A 12,200-nucleotide genomic window follows, 5' to 3' on the forward strand; every position below is an offset into this window, starting at 1 on the left:
TGCGGCCTGACCACAGGTGCTCAGGGCAGCTGTGCTCAGATCTGCCTCTCAAAAAAGGGCATGTGTGTGTTGCCAGGTTTAAATCTCCCTAGACTCTCCTCAGGGTCTTAGTTTGAGGAGCGTGAGAAACTGAAGCTTTGAACCATGATTGGGTGCCTGCTTGTCTTTTAAAGCCTTTCAGTGAACTGCGTTCTCCTGTCATCTCCCTTCCCCCCAACCTCCTTTCCCTGAGGGTTTTTAAAAACACCTCCCATTGCTTTCATCTTTCCAGCCGATCTGGCTGCAGTTTGGATGGATGCCTTATCTTCCTTTCCAGGTTTCTAGGGGAGAGTTTAACCAGGTATCAGGTGTGAGCATGGCTCTGATTTTATATAAATCTGACGACCAAGGAAAAGAAGCAAGATCTATTCCCGTGCCTCTGGCTGGTTAAGGTTTTTGCCTTGTTGAAAACAGGGAGGGCGGATTTCTCAAAGACTCTTCTGTTCCCCTCTCCTTTGGCTTTGGTTCAGAGCTGCAGGCAGCTCCAGAATCTTCCTGAAGAGCTGGGTGCTCTGAGATTCGAAGGGCAGCTGGAAGGCAAGGATGCTTCTGACTTTTCTCCTGGGTTGGTTGTGGCCACCTCCAAGGAGATGTGTTAAGTGGTACCAGTGTCCCCCCGAGGAAGGAATGGACCGAGAGCTCTCCCCTCACTCACTGCCTGGCTTTTGCCTAGCCTCCGACGTCTGTTCTTGCTCCCCCACCTGTTTGCAGGATGTGTGGGCATCTTTTCCAGCCTGCAGAACCCTTGGCAGAACCCTGAGAAGGGCTAAGCTCTCCAGGCCTTATTTGTTGTGGGGCGGCTGGTGTTGCACTGGCCTGTCTCTCGCACAAGTGTCTCCGTTTCCAGCTCCGCTCTGGAAGAGAGAGGCCAGGGCAGACTCCAGGTTGGCCTGCTCTGTATTCATTCAGCCCCAGCTCAACTTGAGCAAATCAGAGCCAGGGCTGAGGGCAAGCTACATTCTTTTCTGCCTTTCTGCTGCAGGATGCAGTTGGCTTTTTTTTTTTTTTTTTTTTTTTCCATGTGAATGAATTATGCTGGAAAGCGAAATGGGAGGAAGAAAAAAATAGAGTGAGTGTGCATGGTGATGTGTGTGTGTGTGTGTGTGCATACCTATATAGGCAGGGGGAGAGCAGCAGGCACATTATTTTTCCATTTTCCTTTAATTAAGGCTCTGTGGAGGTGTGTTTGAAAACAGAGGGTCTCCTATGCCTTTGAGGAGGGTGAGAACACTGTTTTGGCTGCGTCCTGGGCCATATGCAGCGTATGGTGGCCAATGAAACTGGGCCTGGCTCGTTCTGTTGCTTGTCTTGGCAGTCGGTTCCATGGCTTGTGTTACCAGCTCTGGAACTTACGGGCTGCCAAGCTCCATGGGTGTGTGTGTGTGTGTGTGTGTGTGTGTGTGTACACGCGCTCTTGTGCGTGTGTGTGGTTTGGCCTCTCGAAGCTCAGCAGAGACAAATGCCTTAGCCATTCAGAGTTGGATTTTCAGCCTGTGTTTCTTTACACGCATTGCTGGCTGTGGGAGGCCCGGCCAGAGCCCACTCTCCTGGGTCTTTTTCGTCTATTTTCTTGCAGCAGCTCATGGGATTCCATTTGTGGAGCTCCAAAGCTCTAGCTGACCAGTGGCTTTTTTTTTTTTTTTTTTTTTTGAGAAAAAAGGACCAAAGGATTGTCACACGCCGTCTGTTATGTCTATGTTTTGTTCAGACCGTGAACTCTGAGCACTGAGGAGCAGAAATGCGGCAAGGAGGGAAGAGAGGCCAGGAGGCCAGCCCAGTGGCAGTTCCTTCCCAGCTTCTTCTGGCTGCTCAGGACAAGGAACTTGGCAGAAATGACTTACGGTGTATTTATTAAGCGCTCACACGAGGCAGGGGAGCAAGCCCTGCTTACAGGCAGAACTTGTCAAAAGATTTCCTGGTCTCCAGGGAAGGACCTCTCCTGGGGAGAGGTTCCAGATTCTTCTCTGGCTGGAATGGCTATATGGGGATCATGCATGCTGTGTCAGTGGCTTTCCTGACACCTACCACCCCTCATTTTCTTATGAAGCGCTGAGGAGTGACCCCTTCTGAGCAGTGCAGGGATACAGAGGACCGAAGGACACGGAAGATGCTGGCTGCTGCTTCTGGAGGCAGGCATGGAAACCCAGCCAGCTGGGAGTGCCCCGTGGCTGGTGACCTGTGCAGCTACATTCTGGCCTGGGAGATGGAGGAACGCTTAGGAGAAACGGAGGCAAAGGGCAGGTGCTGGGCCTCATTTCTGCGCCTGGGTACCAAGTCCTGATCTGGCATCCGTTGTTTCTGTTCTGCAGTGACTGTGTGCATGCAGGATAGTCCTGCTCCCTTGCAGTTTGGAGCTGGAAAGTGGGAGAGCAGAGACTCCTCTGGACAGAGGGAATCCTATTCATGGTCGTAGGGAAGGGAGCTCCGTGTTAGATGGGAACTGGCAACCGTGCCAAAGGGACCTCTTCTCAGCCTTACAGGGCAAATAATGTTAGTGTTGCCATTTTGCAGCTGCGCAAAGTGAGGCACGGAGAGGATAGGGGACTTGCCCAAGGTCATGCAGCTGGTTCGGGGCAGAGGTAGGATTCACACGCAGCTGATCTGGCTCCACGGAGTTTTCCTTTTTAACCTGCTTCGCTCTCCTGTCTGCAAACGAGACAGCCATCGGAGACCACCTTTGGCTGCTCGCCCCTGTTCTCCATCTTCGAGCTTTCTGCTTTTGCTCCTTGCCTCCCGAATCTCCTTGTCTTTCGGAGCTAGTTGACCTACATCCTTTCAGATTCCAGGAGCGAGGTTCTCCCCAGCGATTCCTTAGCTCCAAGAACAGGTTTGGTGTTTAATTCTCCAGGATGCAGCATTGTTAGGACTGTGCTCTGTGATGACTGGGCCGGCACCTTTCTGGCCCTTCTGCCCTCCAACCCCTGCGTGGACTTCTGCCCTCCGCCTCTTCCTCCTCGGATCTTCCCAGGCTCCAGCTCCCGAGACCGCCCACGGCTCTTGCTGATCCAGTTACTGGCTACTCGCTCTTGACTTCCAGCGCCCCCAGTGCTCCTGGGACCTGACCCTATGAGCGTCTTTGCTCCTTGACCTGTCCTCACCCACCTCCACTTTTAGCACCGCGCCTTGCAGCCTTAGGCCATCCACACTCATTTGCCCGTTCCTGGCTCCTGCTGCCAGCCCAGGCCAGCTGTCTGCCTGGAGGGGAGCTGACCTTCTCAAAGAGACCCAAGGATTTTAGAGCCTCCCTTAAATTTTTGTTTCTACGGACAGAAAGTTCATGATGCAGATCCTAACTTTCTCTCAACCTGTCTTTTCTTTTTTTCAATATCTATCTTTGCCATTTTAGATGATGATGGCAATTATTGGGTCTTTTTTTTTTTTTTCTTTTTTGTCTTTTTAGGACTGCACCCGCGGCATATGGAGGTTCCCAGCCTAGGGGTCCAATCGGAGCTACAGCTGCCAGCCTACGCCAGAGCCACAACAATGCCAGATCCGAGCTGTGTCTGCGACCTACCCTACAGCTCGCAGCAACACCAGATCCTTAACCCCACTGAGCCAGGCTAGGGATTTGAACCTGCAACCTCATGGTTCCTAGTCGGATTCCTTTCCATTGTGCCACAGCGAGAACCCCCGTTGGGCCCTTTCTAATGAGAATAGACTTTGATGAGTTTGACCCATCAAAGCAAGACTATTATTTATTTGCAGATATACCCATTTAAAAATATTATAATATCCTGCAAGTGTACATGCAGTAAACAAGAGAAGAAAATAAGAGGGAAAAATTTAAGTTACGTCTACCCTTTTTTCTTTTGGCTGAAATGACTCCCAGTAGGGCCCATTTTTCTGGACATGAAGTGTTTCGTGGCTTTTCTTGCACTGGTACAAAGCAGCACCCCAAACTATGTGCCTGTGAGTCCCCAAGGAGGTCAGGATAGAGAGAAACAGTTATCAGATCTTTTTTTTTAGCTTCTTTTCCCTTGGATCCACCTAGTCCCTGCTCTTTCAAGCTGGATTTTAGGAAGCTGCAGCAAACCACCCCAAACCTCAGACTCAACAGTAGCTTCGGGTCCACCGTGACCGGCAGAACTTTCTGTCTTCTTCATGCCTTGCTTGTCAGTCTCATCTTGGATCTGAGTTTTTCTTCCTTGGCTAGTTTCCAAGCTGTTCCTGGTCAGTGGCCTGCATTGCCAAAGTCTTTTTGGATTCTAGGCCTGTCTTTTGAGGCACAGGCGGTGTTTGCCAACACGGGTCTTCTGCCCGTGTATAGTCCTCACGCGCTATTTCTGCGTCCCGGTTGCTAATGGAGACACGGAAGGTGTTTATCCTCCTTATGGACCTCTGGGCCCTGAAGGGAAAAAACTCCGGGCTCTTCCCTTAAAGCTCTCAGTGTGTAGTTCTCTTTTGCCTACCAAATTGTTTCCGTATGGAAACGGCCCATTCAGGGGATGACTTCACCCCTTGTCATCTTTCCTGTGTCTTCCCTGAAGTGGGTAAATTCCTCCTGGCCCTTATTGGTTTTCTGCCACCGCCGCCTCCCCCCCCTTATAGATCCCTAAATCACCTCAATTGTTTTATTCTTCACATCGCCAAAGTTGCCTCTCAGCCCTGGCTGGGCAGCCGGCCCTTTCCAGTTAATGGGCATCCAGTTAGGAAAGGCAGCTGCTCCAGCTCCTCCGTCTTCCGCCCCCACCCCGCAGCCGTTTAGGATGACTTCTTTATGGTGAATGTCAGCTGTTGTGGTTGTCTCCTAGGAATGGCATGTGTTAAGGACTTTGTGGTTTGCGTCTGAGCAGTTAGGGGCGCCCTTGAGGGGGGAGGAAGGAGAGGGGGATTTTCTGCTTCTGCGAAGAAAAGCCTGATGCCTGATCCCCTGAGTGAGGCTTGTCAGTGGGATGGTTCATGTGGGTGGGGTGGGGGGCGGAATGGCAGCCACGCACAGGCCCTACTTCTGGGGGGGGGTGCTCCCTTTGCCGGGGGAGAGGGGGCACGGTTCCCACAGTAGCAGAGAATTCATTATATTTTGGGATCATTTGTTAGTGTCTCATTTATACCATCTGTATGAAAATAAACAGAAGCCGCAAGCAGAGCCTATCATTCCTGGAACAGAGTGGGTTCTGGCTTCCATCTCCCGAGATGGTTTAGATGGGGAAGCATCCAGAAGCCTCTGGAGGCATCTTCTTGGGGTCTCCTGTGGGAGTGAACATCTGGAGGTGGCTAACAAACACATAAACTTGCAGAGACAGATCCTTACCCTCCTCACGGAATGTTTGGCTCTGCCACGAATTCATCACTCATTCATGCGTTCCTTTATTCAGTCAACAAGCACTTGTTGATTATCCTTTCCGTGCCAGAAATGATGCTAGGCTCTGGGGTCTCATGGGGCAGCAAACAGCCATGGCTTGCTAGCCCCTTGACATTACCCTTCCACCTGCTCAGTGGCCACGTGGCACATTTTGCCACATATGAATGGGTCCTGCCAGTACGGGGAGGTTCTGGGGCTTCTGGCCAAGGAGGGGATTTTGCACCATATTTTTGCTTTGCCTCCTACCTCAGGTGTGGCATGGAGGAGCCTCCTTCCCCTGTGAGGGTTTGTGTCCAGCTGAAGCGCCAGGCGGAGGACTCTTTGCAAGCCTTCTGCCTCCTGTCTGCTTTCACGAGCTCAGTTAAACATCCTTGCTGGGGTGCTGACTCCTTGTAGCATCAGCTCAGGTCTAGAAGAGGGGGTTTTGTAGGGTTTTTTTTCCTCTTCTGAGAAGAAGATGTGAGTTTCCCTTGTTCGTTTGGCTCAGGTAGCCTGAAATCACCCCCCTCTGCCTGCCAAATATCCACATGGCCGGGCCCAGGCGTCACTGGCCACACAGGAGCGAGCCCTTACACTGGCCCTTTCTTGTTCTCCGGGGAGGAGGCCCGGAGAGACATGCAGCTCAGCCACCACGTCCCTGGTGTGGCAGCCTGGCTCTGGACGGTGGAGGGGGTGACTATATCGCCGACCCTGGATCCAGTCCAGTTCAGGCTTAGGGAGAGTCACAGCACACTGGCCAACCACATAGAGGAAGTCCAGGGCCATTTCTTCTATGACTGGACTCCCACCTAGCCTGCCACACAGTTATTCAGGAAACTTCCCAAACCTGGATCCCCATGGGAGGCAGAGTAAAGGGTCCTCTATGTAAGAGAATGATCCCCCCCACTGGGGGGGGGTCATCTCTGAAAATCCACTATCAGAAGGTCATTCCTTCTGCATTAACATTTCTTGGATCACAGGAGGGGAAACTAAAAAGGTGGGGTGAGAAAGCTTTGGTTCTAAAAGCCAAAGACCAGGAGCCCAGCTCTGCCCCTCTCTAGCTGTGTGACCTTGGGCAAGTCATTTAACCTCTCTGAGCTTCAGTTTCCTCATGTACAAAATGAGGATGTGGTTTAGATGAGCCAGGGCCTCCTCCAGCTCTACAATTATATCTTGATGTGAATGAGTCTCAGATCCTTTTCTGAGATGGTCCAGGGACACTGGGTGCTATGGAAGGGGAGGGAGGATATGGGGTAAGAGGGAGGGAATGAGGGCCAGGTATGGGAGGCAGAGCAGGTAGAGCACTGATGAAAGAGTCAGGGGACAAATGAAAACTTGGGTGCAAGGTGGGGAGCTATGTGCAGATGGCTTCATGGCAGTTGCAGCTGGGGCTGAGGATGAAACAGCAGGTCCGCTGTCCACTCAGAAGTGCCTTCTGTAATGAAATTTATGTTCAATGGACGTCTTTGTGGGCTAAGGATACAAATCCCTGCATGCTTTTCCTTTCAGGGAGCAGAACCAGTTGAGAAAGAAACACAGGATTGGATAGGGAACGAGGTTTCACCTTTAAAAGTAAATCAGGGAGTTCCCGTTGTAGCTCAGCAGAAACAAATCTGACTAGCATCCATGGGGACACAGGTTCAATCCCTGGCCTCGCTCAGTGGGTTAAGGATCCAGCATTGCTGTGAGCTGTGGTGTAGGTCACAGATGTGGCTCAGATCCGGCGTTGCTGTGGCTGTGACATCGGTTGGCGGCTACAGCTTCTATTTGATCCCTAGGCTGGGAACCTCCATATGCTGCAGATGCCGCCCTAAAAAGACAATCAATCAATCAATCAGTGTAAAACTGAAATGGAGACGGTGGCTTGCTAATATGCCCCTGTCTTGAAACCTACACGTGAAGACCCCCCTGGGGGCAGAGGGTGTGGGTCACCCTCCAGGGCCACTCTTGGAGGAGGCCGAGAACCCAAGACAGTGTGGCCACATGAGTTCATTAACTGCCCAGCAGAGGAGCGTGGTCCAGTGGGCGTCCCATCTCCCCTGACTCACCAAATACTCCCCTCTCTACGGGAAGAGGGAACGAAGATAGATAGGCCACAGCTTCTCCCCCAGGATTTCCGAGACAGATGAGGTTTTGATTTTATGACCCTGTGTGGAGAGGTGCAAAGCGGGGAGAAATGATTTTCTTTACAGGATGAGAATCCAGAAGCAGCTTTGTATTTAAATACTACCTAACAAGGCTGCTTAGAAGCCAAGGCTGTGTGCACCTATCTCCATTGTACTGTCAAGGCCTCCTGGCTCATAGTAGGTGACTGACAGATGGATGGATGGATGGATGGATGGGTAGAGTCCCTGTAAGTGACCAGAAAGTCTGGCTTTATTGGTGGACAAGCTTCCTCCTCTACCATTTGTGCCTTGAAGTGATCTTTCTTTTACCTATGAGCTTTCCCCAGCAAAAAGGAGGAAGAAATAAGAATTCCCTTGGTATTGACCTGTCTAATTTAGGTCTTGCTTTCATGCCCGAATCTGTCTTTCTCTGCAAGCCTTCTGGGTCTGGCAGAGCTAGACTATATGTTTGCTTTGAGAGTGAAGAGCCCGTGGAGGACTTTCCTGGTACTGGGCTTCACCGGGAAGCACATGCTAGTTAATTCCATCTCCTTTGCTTCAGTCTCTTGCTCACAAATGCCAGATGCATGTGCACACACACACACACTCCCTTTTAACTTAGATTTGCTTCATCTCGTATTCAGAGTGTCTTAACGAGTCTGCAGAACGGGATGCGTGATTGGAGGGGAGGCACCACGCCAGCCTGGAAATAGCTGCCTCTTAAACAGGTGCAAAGGTGCTCGAGATGCCTCCATTCTGATCCGTTCTCTTCAGAGGCGGCGTGTGGCAGTCTAAATCCAGCTCCTCCAGTTTTAACCGTGTACAGTCTGGAGTGAGTTCTCTTCCTCAGCCTCGGCTTCTTCCTCCATGTCATGGGCTCTGACCCAATCTTATGGGGGCTGATGGAGGATTCCCGCAGCGCCAAGCACAGCAAATGCTGACTCCACGTGGCCTATGGTTGGGTGAAGCATTGCCCAGGTGCCAAGAATAACCTTGGTGTGAATTAATGGATCCGGTTTCCCTCGATAACAGAATGGACTTCAGGGCAGGAAGAACAACTTAAGGTGGGGAAACGGTTTAGGGGACATTGGGGAAAGAAGGGGTGAGGTCCTGGCAAGACACAGGGACTTAAGCTCTTCCTGGAACCTCCCACGTGGCTGACTGTGCCTGACCTGCTCTTCTCCTGTCCACTCCAGGCTGGACGGCCGCTCCTCCTGCTATGATGCCTGGGCAGATCCCGGACCCTTCCGTGACTGCGGGCTCTCTGCCAGGGCTCGGCCCCCTGACTGGACTCCCCAGCTCGGCTCTGACCACGGAGGAGCTGAAATACGCCGACATCCGCAACATTGGGGCCATGATTGCCCCTTTGCACTTCCTGGAGGTGAAACTGGGCAAGAGGCCCCAGCCCGTGAAGAGTGAGGTGAGCAAGCCTTGATCCCCCAGGCAGAGCCCAGGGCTAGGATTTCTGGGTGAGTGGCCCAGGTCCAGCCCTAAACTTGCTGCGTCACCTAAGGGATGTTGTTTAACAGGGGGTCTGAGGACCAGGCGCATCCATGTCACCAGGTGGTTTGTTGGAAATGCAGAATCTGGGGCCCCACCCCAGACCTTCTGAATCAGAATCTGCATTTTAACAAGCCACCTGGGAAATGCCTGGTCTTGTTAATGTTGGAGAAGCGCTGGGCACGCTGAATCTGTCTCTGGTTCTTCGGGGGCAAGGGGAGAGTCATTAGTAATAAAAATATTGAGTAATCATATTTGGCTATCTCTTTGGGGTGTTGGAAGGATCAGGAAGATGATGGAAATATGCATGTGCTTTGAAAGTATATAAGGCGACGCTAATATTGGGTTATCTTTAAAAATTTCAGGCCAGAGTTCCCGTTGTGGCTCAGCGGGTTAAGAACCTGACTGATATCCGTGAGGAGGTGGGTTCGATCCCTGGCCTCGCTCAGTGGGTTAAGGATCCAGCGTTGCCAGCTGTGGTGTGGCTCAGATCTGGCATTGCTGTGGCTGTGGTGTAGGCTGGCAGCTGCTGCTCTGATTTGACCCCTAGCCTGGGAACTTCAATATGCCGTGGGTGTGGCTGTAAAATGAAAAAAAAAATTTTTTTTCAGGCCAGAGCTGAAAGCAGGAACTTGGAGGAGGGCTCCCTTCTCAGGGCGTGGGCTCCCTTCCCAAGCCGCCACCAGAGCTGGGCCTGGTCTCTGTCACCCAGCATCATCTGCCTGAGCTGATGTTTGCAGAGGACCCACACGTGGGGCATGCCCCCCGAGGGTCGCTTGCAGCAGCTTCAGCTCTCAAGGGCCTTGCTTGTAGAAGAGTCGCTTTTCCCTGGGGACTGGTGAGACGCAGAAGTCCCAGTGCAAAGTCCCAGTGTGTGGGCGAGCCTCAGGGCTAGGCACGCCCTCCCTCCCCCAGTCACTTCCCCAGGGCTGGCGATTTGTCCAAAGGCCTGCCCCAGTAAGGTCCCCAGCAGGGCTATTTCTTCAGGGGTGGGACAATATAGCTGCCCACCTGGAGGGGAGAAGGGGTGGACATTGGGAGCTGGAGAGGTGGCTGGGCCAGGAGGGCTGGGGGGAGGCAGCTGAGAATCAGGTGCAGGGCGTGTTCACAGGCGAAGCTGCAGCCAGAGGGGGGCCAGTAGGATGGAGCTCGCAAGGCTGGACATTCCAGAGAGAGAGGGACTTTGAGGGGAGAGCGGTGTCTGGGTACCGGCAGGGGAGTGTGGGCAGTTACGTCGCTCCGCCTCTGCCCTTCTTCTCCCCATAAGCACCATAAAAATTGCACAGAAGGGCTGCTGGGGGCTGGGCTGGGGGTGGCACCCGGGCCGTTGGTGGGCTGGATGTGGCTCTCGGATGTGTTTTGTTTGGCCTGTGCAGTGTTTAAAAGAAGCTTGAACCAACATTTCACTTGAAAATTTGGATTTTAATCTTTCCTTACAAAATGGGACGATCTGGCCACACCATACCCCGTGCTGGCAGGGCCACGGCTACCTGGAAGTGAAGGGACCCACTTCCCTTCTTTCCTCTCTGCAGTCTCCTGCAGGCCCCCCACCCCTCCCTGCTAGTCTTGATTTTGCTTTGCTCACACTGTCGGGTGGTGCTTTGGTGGCACCAGCTGCCTTCATGTACCTTGGACTGCCTGGGCCCTCCCGTAGACACGCGTGCTGCCCGCACCTGGGTTAGGCGCCTGCTAAAGGCTTGATTGCAAGATGAGGGCTGCCGGGAACTATATTCTTCTGAATCCATTGTGTAAATCAGCGGGCAGTGGATAGCACGGCCTTGCTGGCTGGCGTGTTCTTTTCTTTATGGAGAGCCCTTGTTTTGGGTCTTTTGCTCTTTTGCCTCCTGAACTTGAAAGCATCTGTGGCTGGGTCCTTCCACTGTATTTAAAACCATTTAAAACCAGTAGCTGAGCAATTTTACTGGGGCGCTGAGCCTATGGAGCTGATGGAGAGCCAAGCGCCTTGGTCAGGGGGCTGGCCCAGAGGGGAATCGCCTGGTGGCCGGGGCTGAGTTACCCCTGCTGCCCTTCACAAAAGGCTCTGGAGGTGCGGGCCAGTTTCCTTCTTCCCTCCCTCCCTCCCTTTTTCTTCCTTCCTTTCTTTCTCTCTTTCTTTTCTTTCCCTCCCTCTCACGCGCACCCTCTCTCCCTCTCTCCTCCCTTCCTTCTCTCTTTCCTTCCTTCCCTCCTTCTTTCTTTGGAAAAGACCTTTATCTGGATTGGGTATTTTTACATTTCACAGCCTCCCCCAGATTGGTGGCATATGCCCTGTACCTGACGGTGACGTGCTGTCCTCACAGGCACCCACAAGCACGCACCATCCAGGCTGTGAAAATAACAAGCCGTTTTTAGGGCGTATTTGCATGTCCTCTCCTGCGCTGTCAGACTGCAGCGTTGCGGGGGCGACAAGGCAGATGGAGCTGAGTGGAGGGTGCTGGCGTGCAGTGAGGCCAGCCCTGCCCTGGGACTGACATCCAGGGCTCTAGGTCAGACCCAAGGTGGTGGAGGGGCTCATTCTGAAAGCACCTGAAAACTAAAGGGGGTTGGGAGACAGACTTGCAGCTGGAGAATCTTATGTCCCGAAGATTTATTTGCATATGGCAAACTGCCTTGATGGATTTTCACATTGGCATTTTGGACTAGTAAAAGTTTCTCGAATAACAATAAGGTACGAGCTCACATTTATTAAGCATTTAATATGTAGCAGGCGCCGTGTGAAATGCTTCACATGTCAGATCTCATTTATTCCCTACCCGATCCTGGTGTCCGGGTTCCCCCTGTTTTAAGGAGGAGGAATTTGACGACCAGAGGGGAGGTGGTCGGGTCATTCAGGGTCACACGGCTGGAAGCGGGCAGAGCTGGGCCCTACACGGGGGTGATGGGCGGCTGTCATAGCAGAGAACACCAGGCACGGTGCTGGCCACTCTCTGGGAAGCATCTCATTGAACTCGCGCAAGAACCCTTTCGAGTCATTATTATTACTGTTGTTATTGTTGTGCCCACATTACGGATGAGGTCAACGAGACTTGGGGACCTCCAAGGTCACGCAGCTGGGAAACGAGCCCAGAAGTCTGACTTTGCAGCCAAAGCTTTAACCTTAGGCTACGCTGCCTCCTGTGCTCTCTGCCTGCCTTCCAGGCTGCTAATCAGTGCTCTTTTGGGCTGGGGAGGCGAGATGAACGTGGCCCCAGAATGCTCCATCATTTTGATGACCTGGCCTGATGAGCGCTGAGCCCAGCAGTTCTGCAGCCATATCATCTCCCAGGCCCCCAGAG

At 52.5% G+C, this 12,200-nt stretch overlaps 1 protein-coding gene across 3 annotated transcripts in view; it reads left to right on the plus strand.

Annotated features, from left to right (window-relative positions):
- Nucleotides 1-12,200, plus strand: part of JDP2 (Jun dimerization protein 2) — a 42,095-nt gene that overhangs the window by 2,348 nt on the left and 27,547 nt on the right. For all 3 annotated transcript variants that reach the window (XM_021099535.1, XM_021099533.1, XM_021099534.1), the window contains exon 2: nt 8,622-8,845. In XM_021099535.1, coding sequence (XP_020955194.1) covers nt 8,645-8,845 — 201 coding nt within the window. In that variant the 5' untranslated portion in view covers nt 8,622-8,644. The remainder of the gene's footprint in view (nt 1-8,621; nt 8,846-12,200) is intronic.

The sequence above is a fragment of the Sus scrofa genome, chromosome 7 (genome assembly GCF_000003025.6).
Source record: "Sus scrofa isolate TJ Tabasco breed Duroc chromosome 7, Sscrofa11.1, whole genome shotgun sequence".
Classification (NCBI taxonomy): domain Eukaryota; kingdom Metazoa; phylum Chordata; class Mammalia; order Artiodactyla; family Suidae; genus Sus; species Sus scrofa.